The sequence below is a fragment of the Kogia breviceps genome, chromosome 15, assembly GCF_026419965.1.
Source record: "Kogia breviceps isolate mKogBre1 chromosome 15, mKogBre1 haplotype 1, whole genome shotgun sequence".
NCBI lineage: Eukaryota > Metazoa > Chordata > Mammalia > Artiodactyla > Physeteridae > Kogia > Kogia breviceps.
This window is the reverse complement of record NC_081324.1, coordinates 2,234,630-2,252,492: the sequence shown is the minus strand read 5'-3', so window position 1 is coordinate 2,252,492 and position 17,863 is coordinate 2,234,630. Positions and strand designations below refer to the sequence as shown.

The 17,863-nt window shown below is 52.0% G+C and overlaps 1 protein-coding gene across 17 annotated transcripts in view; it reads left to right on the top strand.

Moving 5' to 3' along the window:
- ZNF236 (zinc finger protein 236) overlaps window positions 1-17,863 on the top strand; it is a 132,082-nt gene that overhangs the window by 83,634 nt on the left and 30,585 nt on the right. For 8 of the 17 annotated variants that reach the window (XR_010836923.1, XM_059039731.2, XM_067015262.1 and 5 more), the window contains 6 exons: window positions 712-899; window positions 4,843-4,971; window positions 5,773-5,970; window positions 8,084-8,213; window positions 9,881-10,057; window positions 10,859-12,246. Coding sequence is in view for 11 of the 17 variants with exons in the window: in XM_059039731.2 (XP_058895714.1) it covers window positions 712-899; window positions 4,843-4,971; window positions 5,773-5,970; window positions 8,084-8,213; window positions 9,881-10,057; window positions 10,859-10,986 (950 nt within the window). In the remaining 6 variants the exon portion in view is untranslated. Of the gene's footprint in view, window positions 1-711; window positions 900-4,826; window positions 4,972-5,280; window positions 5,971-8,083; window positions 8,214-9,032; window positions 9,860-9,880; window positions 10,058-10,858; window positions 12,247-17,863 lie in introns of those variants that run through there. The other 9 variants (XR_010836922.1, XR_010836920.1, XR_010836921.1 and 6 more) reach the window with 7 other exon arrangements.

The window sequence follows — 17,863 nt, the reverse complement described above, 5'->3', positions numbered from 1 at the left end:
TGTGTTTTGTTGGTGCCCGCCACAGGACTTTGATAACACCATGCTAAGCCCATTTCGTTTGCCAGTAGGTGCATGAGTTTCAGTTTTGTGGAAGAGAAGGCCTTCCTTTCTTTGCCCGATCTGTCCCAGATGTCTTCCTTTCTGTTATATCATTAGCTACAAGGGGAAAATATTAAAGTGTTATGTTTTGTTCTCCAAAGAAAATTAAGGTGTCCTGCGGGATAACTGAGTATTTAAAGGATTGCATGAGGCTGATTTTGATCGCCTGGGTTTCAGAATAGGTGAACGTACGCAGAGGTGTCAGATGTTATACTGTGGAGCTGGCCGTCGCTCAGTGGGTCCCGTCTCATTCCTCTCTCCAGGCTGGTCTCTGGTCCTGGGTGAGGGCAGTGTCCTGGAAATTCTTGTCTGAGTCTCCTTCTGCACTGGCAGCGGCGACTGGGCCTTAGGGTCACTTTTCCACTCTCTTTTACGGCTTTTTTCTCTGTTTACACTTCAGAAGCAGAGTACTTTTACGTGTAAGGACATGTAGATATTTACAAAAGCCTTGCCTTAACGTTGGAATCAAAGATACTGTGATTTCCTTGATGCACTTTCACAAGCTTAGGCACTGTAAATGCTGATTATGACAGATTCGTTCCTTTATGAAAATTGTCTTCCCTTGCGAATAACATTGGACTTACCTACTTTCCTGTTTTGCCTTTTCTGTAGAACTTAATGCCACAGCTGGAAGCCTGCCTTTGACAACACCCATGTCCCCGTCTGCCACATCTGCCCAGAACCTGGTCATGTCCTCATCGGGAGTGGGGGGAGAGGCCAGCGTCACGCTGACCCTGGCTGACACTCAGGGTTTGCTCTCCGGGGGGCTGGACACGGTCACGCTCAACATCGCCTCTCAGGTGGGTTCCTGTGTTCCCCCAGCCCCACGGGGTCGTTCCGGGGAACTTTACTTATCACTTTCCTGAGTGTGTGTTCTGAATATGCTCTTTCAAAGCTGAAGTGGTTTTTTCTGATTAAATTGAAAAAGCAGTTTGTTAAATGCAAAGCGGGGAGTACAAGAAAATCCAGACAATACAGAAAAGCATTTAAAAAAATCCACTACCCAAACGGAACTCCACTTAACGTTTGAGTGTGTATACCCTTCTAAACCTTTCTATGCATACGTACAGATGCGTATTTTCTAACTTGTACGGAAATGAGCTCACGTATAAATTGTGTAAGGTAAACTTTTCCCTCTCTCATTAATTATATTGTGACTGCCTTCCCATCAATGATTTTAGCAGTGCGGACGTTTGTAATGACTGTACCACCGTTTGTCTTATAGATGAGTTTACTGAGGGGCACTAATTTGCATCCAGGGTCTTGTTATTAGTAGGGTGGAAATTCTTATGCTCTTTATCAATTATGTTCTTAGATGAATCCCTGCAGTAGATGTGCTGGGTAGAAGGGTGTACATTTTAGATAATGCATTGGGCTTAAGATGCCCAAAAACCTTTCACAGCTTAATTAGAAAACTCATGAGAAAGGATGATTCATTACAGTGATGAATCCCTGTAGTAAAGCGCTGTCGGAGTTTCGACAGCGGACCTGTCTGCTGGTCCCTGTCTGTGCATGTGCCCGGCTGTGTGCGTGCCCAGCTGTGCGTGTCGCCGGCTGTGCGCGTGCCCGGCTGTGCGTGTGCCCAGCTGTGCGTGTCCCTGGCTGTGCGTGTTGCCGGCTGTGCGTGTGCCCGACTGTGTCGCCGGCTGTGTGTGTGCCTGGCTGTGCGTGTCACCGGCTGTGCGCGTGCCTGGCTGTGTCACCGGCTGTGCGTGTCGCCAGCTGTGCGCGTGCCCGGCTGTGCGTGTGCCCAGCTGTGCATGTCCCTGGCTGTGTGTGTCGCCGGCTGTGCGCGTGCCCGACTGTGTCGCCGGCTGTGCATGTCGCTGGCTGTGCGTGTCGCCGGCTGTGCGTGTCGCCAGCTGTGCGTGTCCCTGGCTGTGCGTGTCGCCGGCTGTGCGTGTGCCTGGCTGTGAAGAGGCAGGCTGGGCAGCAGAATAGACGCTCACCTGCTCTCCTGGCTGGAGCCTCGTCTCTGCTCTGGGTTCTCACTGTGCAGGGAAACGCTGACGGCTGTGGCATCCAGAGCAGGGTCTCTTCTGATCCTGCTACAGGTGCGTGCTGGCTGTTCTGACTGCGGGAAGATGGGTTAGCTCTTCTAGGTCCTCTCTCTTTCCCTTTGTAGAACGGGGATGTGTCCTCTGCTCGCTCTGGGCTCACACCCTGTGAGGTCCCTCGCCAGCACGCCCGGCCCTTTCTCCAGGGGCTTCTGTCCTGGCTGACCAGAACGCTCCCTCCCAGGCAGTTTTGTCTCTGCAGTCTGGGCCCCCTGAGCAGTTGAGGGGGAGCCCTGCTCCCCTCTGCCAGTGCTCAGGGGTCTACAAAATTCATGTGCACCTGGGGAATGAGAATTATTACAATTTCCACCTCAGTGTAAATGAAATACAGCAAAGAAACAGACTGCAAGTAATAATACAAACCAAAAATCAGTGACTTCTAGATGATGCCATTTTAGCAGATTCAGGTCATCATTTCTGTAAGTATAGCTAATTATTGAGCATTTATTTTATTAGGCACTTGATTTTTGAATCAGCGCATTTGCATTAAGAAATATTAGCCTTTGAAACGCCAACCATAAGCTAGTAAATCACATCGTATTCAGGATTTTTTTAATTAAGCTTTTTTATTTTGAGATAATTGTGGATTTGGAGGCAATTGTAAGAAATAACACTGATCCCGTGGACCCCCCACCCAGTTTCCCCAGTGGTAGCATTTTGTAAAACCAGGGCACCGCACCCTCCAGGTGTTGTCATTGGCACAGTCAGGACGCAGAACGTTGCCCACCCCCACAAGGATCCCTCAGGTGCCCTTTTAGCCACGCCTGCTTCCCCTTCCCCCTGAGAACGGCTGATCTCTTCTACGACGTTGTCATTTCAAAACAAAAAGGAATTGTAATTTCCCCTTGATAAACCTGTATGAGCTACGAATCTCAAATGTCTTAGCTTTAGTTGGGAATATATGAATTTATTGAGCCAGCACTTCTTCAGGTGTGTGTCAGAATTTCTGGCCAGCAGTTGTATTTGTTCTTGATTAATAAGATAAGGAAACGTGAATTTATTAATTTTGATTGACAAATTTGATTAATTTTTCAAAATTGGGTACCAACACTGGGTACCAACTGTCTAATCAGTGGGGGCCAAAGCCAGCCACAGACACGTAAAAGTGCAGCAGTCACTGCTATTTGAAGGTAGTAATATTCAACTGACCCCCCTATGTAAGGGGGGTAGTGGACATGATGCTTTATTAGGGTACATAGGAACTTTTCAACCCATCCCACGTTTGTGTAAGAAAATTGGACTGATGGATGGAGATACCTAAAATATTATTTCACTTTTTAAAAAATTGCCTATGGAAAGTCAAGAATCTTAACTTAAGCTCTCTTTTGTCTAGAATCTAGATGACTTTGTAAATTTATTGTCTGCCCCATATACCCCGTATTCTACCCCGTTGCCGTTGTTTAGCCGTCTGCCTTGGCTAGCGCCTTTCCAGTAAGCAGTGCGCCTGAGACCCTCAGGCGGAGGAAGTGTCCGTAGCGCCACCTTGCCCCGCGCCCCACCTCCCCGCCTGCGCCTCGGCTCTTCGTCTTCCCCGTCGGAGCTCGGCTTGTGTCCATCCCGCGAGGACATTAAGCAGCAGCCTTCACCTTCAGCTTACAGGGTTCCGGCGACATGGGCCCTGTTCTCTAGGGTCATGTGACCCCTTGCCCCTTTAGCATTGTGCATTGACGGGGGTTCTTCAGGTTCATGGTTTTGAGTGAGTGTTTTGATGATGTGTGAAACACGCTCAGAATCAGCTTTAATTGTAGCAGTTCAAGTTGTATTCTTATTATGGAGCCAGCCTTTGCAGTACAGTGTTGGTTCCTTTAGGTTGAACTTGGTCTCTGCACCCATCCCCTGCATCACCCTCACCACATCCATTCTCTCTCTCTGTCTCAGATTCACAGTCAGTTGATAAAGGTGTGCTGGCGTGGCGTAAGACTCAGAGTAGTTTTGTATGGTATAGCAAAACTGTATGTCTCTTTCTAAGCCAGTGTTCTTTATATATATATTTTTTGACAGGGTTACTGAGATATAATTTATATATGGTAAAGTTCACCCGTGTATTTAAAGTGTGCAATTTAATGGTCTTTTAGTATATTTGCAGAGCTGTACAGCCATCACCGTATCTAGTTTTAGAACAGTTCGTCACCTGAGGAGCACCCTTGTCCCATTAGCAGTTAGCCGTCACTCCCCAAGTCCCTCCCTCGACCCCAGACCCAGCCCAGCCCTGCGGGTCTCCGGCGGCCCCTGGCAGCCGCTCACCCGCTCTCTGTCCGTAGACTTGCCTGTTCTGGGCACTCCCCGCAAATCGAGTCATAAGACTCTGGCCCTCGTGACTGGCCTCCTTCGCCGGCCGGCACACACTGGAGCCGCGCGATCACCGTTCCGTCTTGCCGACGGTACTGTCCCGTCGTGTAGCGGTACCCCGTTTCGTCTGTCCGTTGATCGGTTCGCGGACACCGGGGCTCCCTTCCCGTTTGGCTGTTGTGTATAGTGCTGCCGTGCACTTTCCTGTACAAGGTTTCAAGTGGACGTAGGTGTTCGTTTCTCCGCGTGGAATTGCTGAGTCATTTGGTGATTCTGTGGTTAGCGTTTGAGGACCTGCCAGCTTGCTTTCTGAAGTTACCGCACCATAAGAGATCTTTTAAATTACGGCTGGATTTGATCATGTTACAACTTCTAAAGCAGCAATCACCTCTGCCAGGGCCAGCAGTTCCCGGCCTTGCTCACGGACCCCGCCCTCTCGGGCCCTGGGGGTGCGGGCTCGCCTCAGGTCATCCTGGTGAGCCCCGCTCCACAGCCGTCGGCAGCCTGCGAAGAAATCGCCTATCAGGTACAGCACGCGCTTCACCCACAATCTCTCACAGTTTTCAAAGCACGTAGCTTCAGAAGGGATGGGATGGAGCGTCCCCGAGAGGCCTGCGTGGCCGGGCTCGGGGCCAGAGCCTGAGGAGGTGGGTCTCCCGAGGGACCAGCAGGTGCTGGGCAGGGAGGACCCGGGTGGGGGGTTGACACTGGGTCTCCTTTGCTCCATGAGTTTCCAACAATGCGGAAATCTAGTTTTAAATTTATCACTGTCTCCTTTATTTGCCCACTGATCAGATTGCACGTGGCCGTTTACTGGCCTTTGTTCTTTTTGTAGGATTTCCTGTAATACCTTTGCTGATTCTTTCACGTCTTGCTGTACTTTTTCACAGTATACACATTCACGTGTGTGTACATGAGCTCTCTGTCCTTTGACTAGTCCTTTTTCTTAAGCGCAGTCTGGCAGCGGGGGTGAGGGTGGACAAGCACTTAGTAAGTGACGCAGTTCCGGGTATAAAGGCCTAAAAGCTCCTGGAACTTTGCAGAGGAGTAAAGACGAGGGGTGAGGACCTCGCCCGCAGCAGCCACGATGGTGACTTGGGGGCCGGGTCTGCGGCCGGGGTCCCAGCGGGTGCCGCGCCCCGCTCCCCAGAGCCTGCCGGTCAGCTGCTTGAGGCGCGCCTGAGCCGCTTGTTGCCGCTGCCCCCGCCGAGGCCGCGAGGCCGGCCACCTCCCGCAGATGACGGCCGAGCTCGGGGGCTGGGCTCGGGGCGGGGGGCCTGTTCCCCTCGCGCCGGTCCCGTCAGGCTGGGGTCTCTGGCCGCTGCAGGTGACGGACGTGTCTCCTAACCTGGCCCAGGGTGGGCAGCCCGAGAAGGAGGGCCGGCTGCACCAGTGCCTGGAGTGTGGCCGTACCTTCGCGTCGGCCGCCCTGCTGCTGCACCACAGCAAGGAGATGCACGGCCGGGAGCGCATCCACGTCTGCCACGTGTGCAGGAAGGCTTTCAAGCGCGCCACGCACCTCAAGGTACGCCCCCGCCGCCCTCGCGCCCGCGTCGCCGCTCTTCACTTAAGGTCAGAGGCGCTGCGTATGGGCCCTGGGACTCAGTGGGGTCCGGACTCTTCCTGGTGAGCGACACGGTTCCCATCTCTTTGCGAGGAAAGGCCGGTGGAGGCAAACATATTTACAGATCACCTTGAGATGCCATTTCTCCCATCGTGGGGACACGTATGAGAGCTCTGTCGGCACCTGTAGACAGGGCTCTGGGGAAGCAGGAACTTCCGTGCTGGCTGGCAGGCTGCAGAATTGGTCTGGCGTCCTGCAGGGGAATTAGGCGATACCTCACCACGCGAGAGCGGCTCCCACCGTGAGAGTTGACACACAGGCACATATGCCCGCCCGAGCTCAGGGTTAGGTCAGCGTTGTTCGTAGCTGCCGGTCATTGGAGACAACCCGAGGGTCCCACACGGTAGAGGACAGAATGAGGAGGGGTACTGCGATGTGACTCCAGGACCACCGGTCAGGGGGAGTGTCCAGGCGAGCCCCTCCTCTGCTGCCGCCTAGTTTCCAAAAGCATGAGAATCCTGTGACGCCTGGTTGCACAGTGAGTCCCACACTGCCCGTTTCAGGGCCTTTAGAGGAGGCAGCCAGCCAGTCAGTAAACTGAGCTTCTCTTCTCCAGGCCTCCACCTGCCTGGCACCTCTTACTTCTTTTTCTACTGTTTTCTGAGATGAGAAACCCCAGTATTAATGTGTTCTGAAAAGAGGACTCCATGTTCGTTTTTAAAAGCAAAAAACTGACCGTCAAACGCACTCTTCTTACAGAGGCTGCAGCCCGAGGCTGGCGAGGTTGGTGAGCGCCACTTATGACTGAGGGACCCCCAACCCCGTCCGACCTCTGTGTGAATTTGACTCTGTCACTTAGAACCTCTGTGCCCCTGGTCAGGTCATGTAACATCTACAGCTTCAGTTTCCTACTTTATAAAATAAGGACGTTAATACTTACATTTTATGGTTATTTTGAGGAATATAAAGGACTTCAGCACTGCGCTTAGCTCTTAGTAGACAGTACAGAAATTATAACTATACTGATGTTACAGCCTGATAGAGAATAAATCCTTTTAAAGAGGGAAAAGAAAAAAAATGGTTAAAGAAAATTTAAGATGTTTAAAATCATATATGTTACTATATATAAGACATAACTTTTCCATAAACATCTAAAGTGGTGTGTTACACGTTTGAAATACTAAATCTGGCCTTTTAATACTTATAAGTTACTTTCTCTTGATGACCTTTGGAAATCTGGAATTTTTAAAAAATTACATTGTGCCAGAAAATAAGGAAGTACCCATCACACCCACGCACAGGATATGACGGGGCCGTGTCAGGGGGACACGGGGGCAACTGAAAGAGTCCCTAGGGGCCAAAGCTGGGACAGCCGGGGCAAGAAAACAAAGTAGACTTGGATTATAGCCCACAGTGCAAAACCTCCATGGTCGTTACTGGTGGAAACACGATCGACTGAACAGGCTGGTCTCCCGTGCAGAAGAATCCCGAGTGGCCCCTGTGAACGCCGCCCCCAAGAGGGGGTGGCCCCGCGCCTTGGGGGCGAGCAGCAGCAAGGGCACGTGATGGGAGGGGTAAAGTGGCCGCCCTTCCCTGGAGGAACCTGACAGACGCTGCCTGCGTGATCAGAGTCGGTGCCGGCAGTGATGGTGTTGTGGGATGGAAATGGCACGGTACTCCCCACGGCCCACAGCCCGCAGCCCTGGTCTGGTGACGAGGAAAGCATCAGACACCTCTCAGTTGAGGGACATCCTGCAAAATATCCAGCCGCTCCTCTAGCACCTGCCATGGTGGCCGACAGGGAGGGAGGCCGAGACACTGCCCCGCCCAGATGCAGCTCAGGGGCTTGCAGGGAGCCTGGGTCTCCCTGGCAAGCCGCAGGCCCGGCCTCCGGCCACCGGGTACCACCTCCGCCTCTGCTCCGGGAACGCCCGCGAGGGTCCTGATCGGAGGCGAGCCTGTGGTCCTCGTCCTGCTGACGGGCCTTTCTGCACTGGTTTTTCCTCCTGTTTCAAGTCTGTAAAGTTCTGTCACGATCTTCAGCATCCTTCACACGTGTGTTGGTCTTTACCAGGAGCACATGCAGACACATCAAGCCGGTCCTTCCCTGAGCTCTCAGAAGCCGAGGGTGTTCAAATGTGACACTTGTGAGAAGGCCTTTGCCAAACCGAGCCAGCTGGAGCGACACAGCCGCATCCACACAGGTGACCGCGCGGCGGGATCCCCGCGGCCGTGCTTCGCTCTCCCCACCCCTCCGTCTCCTCGCGCCGCGGGCTCGGCCTCCCGCCCTCTCTGGTCTCTGCGCCCCTCCAGGCCCCCATTCACCTGGCAGCCGGGCCAGAGCCCTCGGAGGCTCCCCAGGCGCCCCCGGCAGAGCCGCCACACCCCCCTGAGCCCCCGGCGCTCTGTCTGGCGCCCCCCCTTTGTCCAGTGCTCTCTGGCGGGTCACCGTCTAGCCAGCCCTTCTGTCCCTTTGCCGGCCGTCTCTGACCCCCCTTCACACGACGCCTCCTCCCGAGAGGCCCTGCCCCGCGGGCGTCCCGGCTGGCGTGAGGGCCTCCTGTGTGGCCAGCTGGTGCCCGGCAGCCCACCCCGGCCCGCAGGCCGTGCGTCCTCTGGGATGCTCCGTGTCTGTCAGCGCAGACCCGGCGCCCCCCGGGTGTCCAGCAGGTAGCTCTTGAGTGAGAAACAACCGTGCTGTTACTTCATAACGCATTCATTCAAAAGCATAATTAAGAGAAATGACTCTTTGCCGTTGTTAATAGCACAGATGCACGTGAAGGGTTGGGCACGTGTGTAAAGTGGGCACCTTGGGGCTGTCACTGGGGCCACGTCCCTGCTCACGTGGGTGCCCCGTCCTCACTCGAGCTCCTGGTGTCTTCAGCTTCCCCTTCTGTCTCCAGAGAATCCCAGCTTCTGAGGGTGGTGTGATTAGAGTGGGCCCGCAGAGTAACCTCCCTCTCGGTCACTCCCAGTCATCTGACTAGCGACCTAGTTCATCTGTGGCCGTTCTTTTTTCTCAGGCATGACGTCATCAAAGTCCCAGCCCCAGGGTTCAGAGCAGGAGACCTTGGGGGGCCGTTTCTAGGACCCTGCCTGCCCTAGGCGAGCTGCAGGAAGACCTCCTTTGTCGTCGGCTGTGGAGGGACACCTGGGGGCTGAGGACCAGGTGCTCCCGGGGCAGTCCTGGGGGTGCTGGCACGTGACCCCGAGAGGCAGCCAGGCAGAGCACGTGGGAAAGAACCTTCTAGGCCAAGGGGAAAGGCTGTGCCAGGCCCTGGGGCAGGAAGGGACCCGGTCCCTGGGACTTGGAAGTGGGTGCGTGACAGCAAGGGGTGACAGGACTGCCAGGGCCGCAGAGGGTGGAAGCAGAGAGAGAGGCTGCGTGGGGAGGGCCGGGCTCTGCAGTGTGGCTGTAGGGCAGGCGGTCACCTGGGCAGGCTCCCAGCAGAAGCCCCGCTTGGCAACTTTTCCTTCCATTTGTCAGTTTCCACATCAGCTTGAAAGCAGTTAAGTACCATTTGAAACATATTGTATAAACCATGCTTTTAGTCAATTGGATTTGATATTCCCGTTTCCTTAATGTCTTTTTGCTTTTCTGCTCAAAATGGATTAGAAACATTTTGTTTGAACCGTATGTGCTCTATCTTTACTTCTGGGTGCTTCTAGGACTTTCCGTAGCTTTTGAACAAGGTGTCTTTCGTGGCTCCCGTGGTGCAGCCTTGCCTGAACCCTGCGGGTTAGCATCCTGAGCAAGGAACGTCCTTAGCCTGTTGTTACACTCGCACCCCTTCTTCGGAGTTACCGTGTGCTGTGTGTGCTTGTCGAGCGCCATCTGTCAGGGACGCCGACTTGTGCTGTCTGTCCGCAGGGGAGCGGCCGTTCCACTGCACGCTCTGCGAGAAGGCTTTCAACCAGAAGAGCGCGCTGCAGGTGCACATGAAGAAGCACACGGGGGAGCGGCCCTACCGGTGCAGCTACTGCGTCATGGGCTTCACGCAGAAGAGCAACATGAAGCTGCACATGAAGCGGGCCCACAGCTTCGCGGGTGAGGCGCCCTGGCTGCGTGGCGCGCGGGGCTCTGTGTGCTGAGCGGCCCGTGCCCGGCCGGCCCCGGGGGGTTGGGCTCAGGGTCTGGGTCGGGCGAGTCTCTTCCCTGTGGCCCCGTGGCATTGGTGCCACAGCATTGGTGCCGGCATTGGTGCCGGCAGGGCGGGGGCGCCCCTCTCTCCGCCTTGTTTCCTGCGTCGTCCAAGAGCACCCGCACCCTGTAGGGAGACAGTCAGGGGTCGGGGGCTTGGTGGGTGGCTGCAGCACAGCCCGCGGAGCGTCTCCGATAAGTCAGGGAGGGTTACAGCCTGCGTCCCGGGCTCGCTCTGCTGGTCTGGGTGCTGTGACCACGAGGGGAGTTGGACGGCCCGAGCGTGGCGGGAGTAGCGCCCGGGGCTCTTCTGGAGCCACGGGGGTAGGACCCTTCGTGTTGTGCAGTTTTTGAGGAAGAGGAAGTTGTAACATCTACACGCTAGTGCTTCGTGCTTTACTTTCTGTTAGAAAGATCGTGCCTGTTGTTATCACTAGTATTAATTAGTAATCGCTCATCAAGGATGTCATAGGAACGTAGCCTTTATGAGCATAGGGAACAGGCGCTGTGTGCGTTCGTATTCAAGTAACAGTAATTGTCGTCACCGACGGAATTATGAAACCTGCAGCTCTGATGACTCTTTTTTTCACCGGGAAGGAAAACAAATCAACTTAGGAATTTCTTGTCTCCGTTTAAGTTGTCCTTCTTTAAATGTGAATAATTTTGTGCTAGTGAATGTCTGGGACTCTTTCTTTATCACCACGGCAGGAACCTTGCAGGAACCCGCCGGCCCCCAGGAGCACGGAGGGGGGGAGGTGCTGAGCCGCGCGCTCCACCTGGAGGAGGTGGAGCCGGAACCCGCGAGCGAGTGGCAGACCCTGGCCAACGTGTTCTGATGCAGCCCGGCCCCGAGAACGTTTCCAGAGCGACGTGTGCAGAAGAGCAAAGCACTTGGGATTTCTGTTTTGAAGCCTCAGGTGATAAAAATGTTACCACAATAGCTATAAAAATTTTAGCTATAAAATTATCTAGGAATCAGTGACTTTCAGAGACTTCAGGAAGAAAGCTGGGAGAAAGATGGAAGCACGTTGCTGTCATGCATCTGCAAATCACTGAACTCAGGTACTACATCAGCAGTCTCAAACCTACTCGGTGGCCAGTGCGTCTAGTTAAAAAGAAATTAACTGGATCTTACTCTCGTAGTGTGATTTCTTTGTATTAGCAAAGACAAGTTAACGTGGAAAAACCCAGATAGGTTTTCCTTCATGCTTTCTGTTATAAGAAGCATAGCTCATGAAACAAACATAAGATAGGTGCATGAAGTTTGGAAAAAATGTTACAACACGCAGGGAAGTGTTTTCCATCTTTTTCTCTGTGAATTTTGAAATTAGTAGAAATTGACTCTAATTTTTAGTCTGCCGTAAGTTAATATAACTAATACCTTGAGAGACGGCTGGACCAGTTCTCTCCCCATGACAAAGATCTAATCATTAGTGACAAGAGCGCAGTGTCCGGGACGTAGCCCCGGGGAGCAGAGTGAGCCCGACACGCAGGTGAGGGTCCCGCTGTCCGCGCGGATGGCACCGCTCGTGCCGCCCGGGCTCCTGCTCGGGCACGTGGGTCGGGCTCCCGCAGAGAGCACAAGCCACGCGCTGCAGGCCGGGGATCACAGAATGGTCTCCTGGGAACAAAGGGACCGCAGCCCTGTCCGCCTCGGTAATTAAGAAGCGTGTTTGTACCTTGAGGGTAAGAACCTGTACGAGCCCCGTGGTTTTCTCTCCGTGCATAAGCAGGTGTATTTTTTATTTCAGGGAATTCTTTAGTATCATCAATGGTGCCACGTTGAACATGTCCCAAACCAAATCCTACCCCGCGCTGGGGCAGAGTGTGTGTTGTTCCCACAGCATTCCAAAGATGGAAACTTCTTTACTTCATGTGAATCTCTCCTTTGAAATTATTTATATGTTCTATATATAAATACATATGTACATATACAGATATATGGGCCTCTGTGTGGCCGAACAGTATATTTTGTAAATAAGCACCAGTCCCAGTTACAGAGAGAGCAACAGAGTTTTTACCTCCCGACGAGCACTTCAGATCAGTATTGTATTCATTTTGTTAATAAATGGATATCCTTGTCATCGTGACATCAAGCTGGGGTTGGTTTTTTGTTTTTGTTTTTCCCGAAAAATAATCGCCTTTATTTTCTCTCTCATTGCCTCGCTGGTTTCAGAAGAGAGCAGTTTTATTATATAAATATTGTATGGACTTTGTATATTAAGAGAGGAGCTCATTTCAGATTCCTGAAGAAAGAGACATTTTACTGTTATTTTTTGAAGGGGCGTCCTTTGATTTTTTGTTGTTGTTCACGCTTCTGGCATATGTATATAAGTAATACTGATAGTGATATAAAACCTTTTGTTATGTGAAAATATTTAAGTCAGAAAACTGTTAAATAATATTACTTTTTTTTTTTCAAACTGCTTTATGTATTGTATATTTTTTTAAGGGAGGAAAAAAAAAAAAAAGCCTTATTTGACTTATTCTTGTGATGCTGGACTTGTATATCCTGAGGTTTTTCTTGGATGTCAGTGTGTATACCTGGCTGCAGTCTGTTATTCAGAATAATTGTAATTGCGCCAGAGTTTAAAGGTTTTGCTTTTAATGCACTTTTCTTTTATAATTTTGTATTAAACTATTTTAGAAATGTTGATTAATTTTGGTGAACAAATATCTCCAAAGTTGAAATGATTGAAATCTTAAAAATTTTGTTCTTGCTAGGTTATTTATTTTGGTTTCAGCATTAAATGTCATCTCAGGTCAGTCTCTAAAAGGGGTTTGTTTAATTCCTAATTGTACAGAAAGCATAGTTCAGTGAATTGTATTGGTGCACTGCCCAAGTAAGGCCTTACCAGGTGAATATAAAGCCTACTTTTATTTTGGTTAACGAAAAAGAAAAATCTATCAGTAATCTGTTTTGTGAGTTTTCTCAGTTTATTATCAGGCAAACACAAGACATTAATGTATTCTTTTGATTTACTTCCTAATTATAAAAGCTGCTTCTTTGCAAGACATTCCTTGAAAAATAAGGTTTTGTAAAGACATAATATCACTTGAACTTTTTGGTGGAGTGGAGTACAGGTTGATCTTTATACTTTACTGGTTGATAAAAAGTCTTCTGACGAGAGATTTCTAGTCTGCATAACCAGGGTTTTGAGGATAGATAATTGTATTTTTAAAAATATCTCATCATAGCGTATCTGCTTTGGAAATAACAATAAATAAAAAATGAAGTTAGGAAATGTGATTAATTTTTTTTCTTTTAAAATATTTAACATAAAATAGTTTGGCACATGAATTCCTTTCAAGCTCAGGTAGGTACGTTTTTACAGAGAAGAACTTTAGTGATATTTTCCTGTGCCTCTGCACTTGATGAACGCTACGCTTGCAAGGTTTATTTGCAGATCTTCAAACTAAAAATCAGGATGTGGTGTGATGACAGGCAGGCCGTGTGTGTCAGGTAGCAGTGTCTGTTGTTGTCACTGTTGGCCGTGTTCAGTGCTATCCTGGTCGTTTAAGTGCCTTTAGAAAGGGCATGACTATCTTTAACTGTCTGCTGTGGTACGGTAACGGTGAAGCTCTTAAGTAAGCGGAAGGGATGCGCTCCCTTCCCACCCCCGAGGATAGTGAACTGGAAACTGGGATGTGGCTCACAGGGCGCTGGGGAGCAGGAGGGAGCTGCACAGGTGGCCGCGTCTGCGTAAAATGGCGCTAGGTGCAAATGGTGGAAACACCTTTGCAGAAATGTGCACTCCCACGCCCTGCCCCAGGCTCTCCTTTGTCCCTCTTAAGGGCGGCAGGCGTGTGGTTGGAGGGTCCTGCAAGAGTGGGGCTCTGCCTGCAGCCTGTCGCTTGAGCAGCAAGTCCCTCAGACGTCTCCGTATCCTCTGACAGCACGAGGAGAACCGGTTCTGAAGCGGGTAGTTCTCATCCTTCGTCAGGCGTCCATCTCGCCCAGTGTCGGCACCGAACTAGCGAGTGTTTCTCCAGAACAGTGTATCGTAACTCCCGCCCATTGCCGTTTGTGAGCGCGAGTTTTACAAGAACACCAGTATGTATGCGCAAGAGGTGCGTGCGTCAGTACAGGGGCGGAACTCGGAAAAGGAGGTGGGTTTCTGTTCTTCCCACGGAGTTTCCTCTTTGCAGAAGAATACTGATAACTCATGAAGATACAAATTTTTAACATTAAAAGATCGTCACTCAGATTTATGTAAATCTGAAATAGCTAAGGTGATTTTTATTTTTTCCTCGGCTTTGCTCAGAGGGAACGGTAAGAAGTTTGCCGTTCTTATCGCTTGTGTGTAGAAAGAATATTGCTCTATTAGTGTTTAAAATACGGCACGTGGGGGAAGGGGGCTGCTCTTTCAGAAATGATCAGATTGTGGCCCATTTGTCCCTCTGCTGTGGATTTGCAGCTATTTAAAATGGCCCACCTGAGTTCTTCCAGAATGCATGGCTTTTTGGTGGTGTAAGATTGCTGCTGGTATTTAAACACAGTCAAGGGCACGAGTTTACGGTGTGTCTTGGGCTTAGGCAGAGCTGGGAAGGCAGGCCTTGGGGCCTTAGGTCAGATTAGCCAGGGTGCTGACGGGCCGCCTGTCTTTGGGCAACTCGGTTCACTTCTCTGGTCTGTATGATTAGTTGATTAGATGTCTTCCTTCCCGGCTCGAGGACCTGTTCTTAACCAGTGAGCTGTGGTGTATCGGGAGGTAGTTCTCCAGGGGTCTGTCTCATTTCTGCAAGTCTTAGGGGTAAAGCACTGGCCACCTCTGCCCCATGATCTCTTCAAAGCAGTTTGAAGAGAACACGACCTCGGGAGAGAGGACATCTTCCTCCAGAGCCAAGTGATGCTTTTCTTACCGACCCGTGTAACCAAGGTGTGTCTCACCGAGGCAGAGGTCAGGCCGGCTTGCTGTGTGTTTATCGGAGACTCGGGTTCCCAAAGCCCCTGCTTCCTCTCCCAGGACACGACACCCTGGTGTAGGCATCACCTGGCCCGCTTTGGGCTGCGTGTGGAGGTCGGGGCCTGCGGTATCAACACAGATGCCGGAGCCCTGGTGCCGCCTCCTGTGAGTTGCCAACCCCTGCTCTCTGGCCCGGGAGCCTCGGTCTCCTGCCAGCACCCGGGAAGCTGGCGGGTCTTCTTCTAAGCCGGCAGGTGGGGAGAATTTCCCACGTTCCGCAGTTGTTGGTGACGTGTTCCCGGCTCAGTGTACTCTATGAATGGAAAATTTTTTTTAACAGATGTCAATGATTAATTTATTCTGCACCATCCGTAGTGTTATTTCTATCACTGAGGAGATGTTACTGTCATGCAGTACCTTTAAAGTGTTAAATCCCTCTACTCTCTAAGGAAAAAGTGAAAAACGGGGCAACACACAGCCCCACCCTCTCCTTTCTGCCAATAAACAGGTGTTTCCCTGACTTTTTTCAACCAGAAGAGATGGTTCTATGCCACTAGTTTAGTATCAAAACAGGGTAATTGTAGGTTACCCTGTTAACCGGCTTCAGGGGAAGAAATTCTTACCGGTTAACACAAAGTAGCTCATCTTGATGTTAGCTCAGCCAGAGGTGGACAACAGCTGGACATCTGCGCCCTCATCACCATGCATTGTTTTCTAGGTTCTCTCTGAATTATCTTTCTCAAGTTTAATAATCCGAAGTCTTTATCCTTCTTGTGTAAGCTCTTTGAAGCAGTTTCAGATTTACAGAAAAGTTGTGAGAGTGGCACCAAGAAATGTTTATACTCTTCAGCGAAGACCCCTTTCCGGTGCTGCGGAACGTGTGAAGGATAAGATCTTTGTGCGGGGTCGTGCCGGCACCTCCACCCTCTTCACCCGGGACGCCCCTCCCCATGTCCCCGGGGCTCCCGTGTCCCTGACGTCTGAGAGCGAGTTCGGCCGCTGCCCCCCCCCCCCCCGCCGTGCCTTCCGGTTGGGCCCGGTCCTGCAGCACAGAGGTGGTGCTCTTCTCGGTGCGTCTTGTCAAGGTGACACGCCGTGTCCACGTGTCCCACGACTGATGCTGTTGGTGTCAACCCCGTAACCATTTCCCCTCTCTAACTGGTGAGTATTTATTCGTGAGAGGCTCTGAGACCGCGTGGCCAAGTGCCTCGTCCCGCTGACAGCCTCTGTGTGGTACCCCGGCGTCTCCCTGCTTGCAGGTCCCGTCATTCCCTCTGCAGTCAGTAGCTGGTATTCCACTTTGAGGACGGGCTTCCTGTTCTCCCTCGGTGGTTTATTCTTGTGTTTATGGTGGTTTGGGCTTGCGGCTTCTTGTTTTATCTAATCGCTGCGATCCATCAGGATCCTTCCTTATTTTGACGCTCAAATCGTCCTGGATTTGGCCAGTAGGGGCTCCTTCAGGTAGCTTTGAGTCCTTTTGACACGCCCACGTTACTCTCTGAGCGCTTTCTTACTTTCTGGCCCAATAAATTGTCCCTTTCCCGGTCCCAGCCCTGGAACCAGCCATGTCTTCCCGAAGCCCTGGCTCCCTCTAGTGGAGAGTAGTGGTATTTAGAAGCCGAGAGCTGAGTGGTAGGGGAGTGTGTGTGCGCGAGCGCGCGCGCGTGCGCTCATCATCCATCCGAGACCTTTCACCCGTCTACACGTGGAACCGTGGGCTCACATAGAGATGCTCCAACACCGCGGGCTTCATCCCCTCCCCCTCCAACAGTGAGAGCCCCGCCTCCGGACCACAGCCAACTCCTGCTGCTTGGCCGGTTCCTGGCCGCCTGCAGGCCCTGCCCCTCCTCGTCTCCCCGCTCCTCAGCGGGGGAAGCGAGCACCCACACACCCTCACAGGCACTCGGGGCCCCGCCTCGGTCGCTGCAGCAGCCTGTGTTGCTCGTTTTGCTCTGAGGTTCGGCTGCCAAGGTGCGGAGACAGGCGTCCCCGAGGAGGGCAGGACGTTGCCCACCTGTGCAGCAGCCCCGTTAATCATAAGCGATTTTGCCACAATTCATGGTAAGGGAGGTGAACCGGTCACTGACCTCTGGATCCAGTGGGTGTCTTCCACGGGCAACATCCCCACCTCCCCGGGGGGGCCTCGTCGGAGGGCAGGTTCTGCCCCCCGAGGTGGGCGGGTCCTCCCAGGGCTACCGTGCTGCTGGCGCAGGTGCCATGGGCACAGCCGCCAATCCAGAGCCTCCCGGGCCATGAGGACACCCCCTCGGGGGCTGTTGTGCGCCCTGTCAGGCACTCTGTCCACGCTCTCCTCCCAATCTCTCCTTAATTTAACGCCAGCATCTGGAAGTAGGCTGCGAGCAGCAGGGGCCCCAGCTGGTTGTGGATACGGTCGAAGCACTGGTCATCTTAGGCGTGCTCTCGGGTCTTGACCGAGCAACGAATTTCTGGAGTTGGTGAGATTCGGGTGCTGGGCGAACCCGTGTTCTTTCACGGTGGGGGGGGAAGTCGAGCTGAGAAGAGGCTGTGAGAGGAGGAGCTGTGATCGCTCACCTCCTCCTTATGCCGCTTTGCTTAGGATTCCCTGACTATTTGCTACTTACAAGAGGAAAACCGCCATAGAAAATGCACTGAGATGCTTCACTTCATGTTACCTTTTTGGGGAAAGAAGGAAGCGTACTCGCTGCAAAGTCCTGTGGTTTAATTAAAACTCTTGCCAGATGGGGCTCTAGGGCATATTTGTCGCTGCAGGAGAAACACACACCTGCTGTGGATTGACTGGTGCCCCTCCCCACACAAATCCATC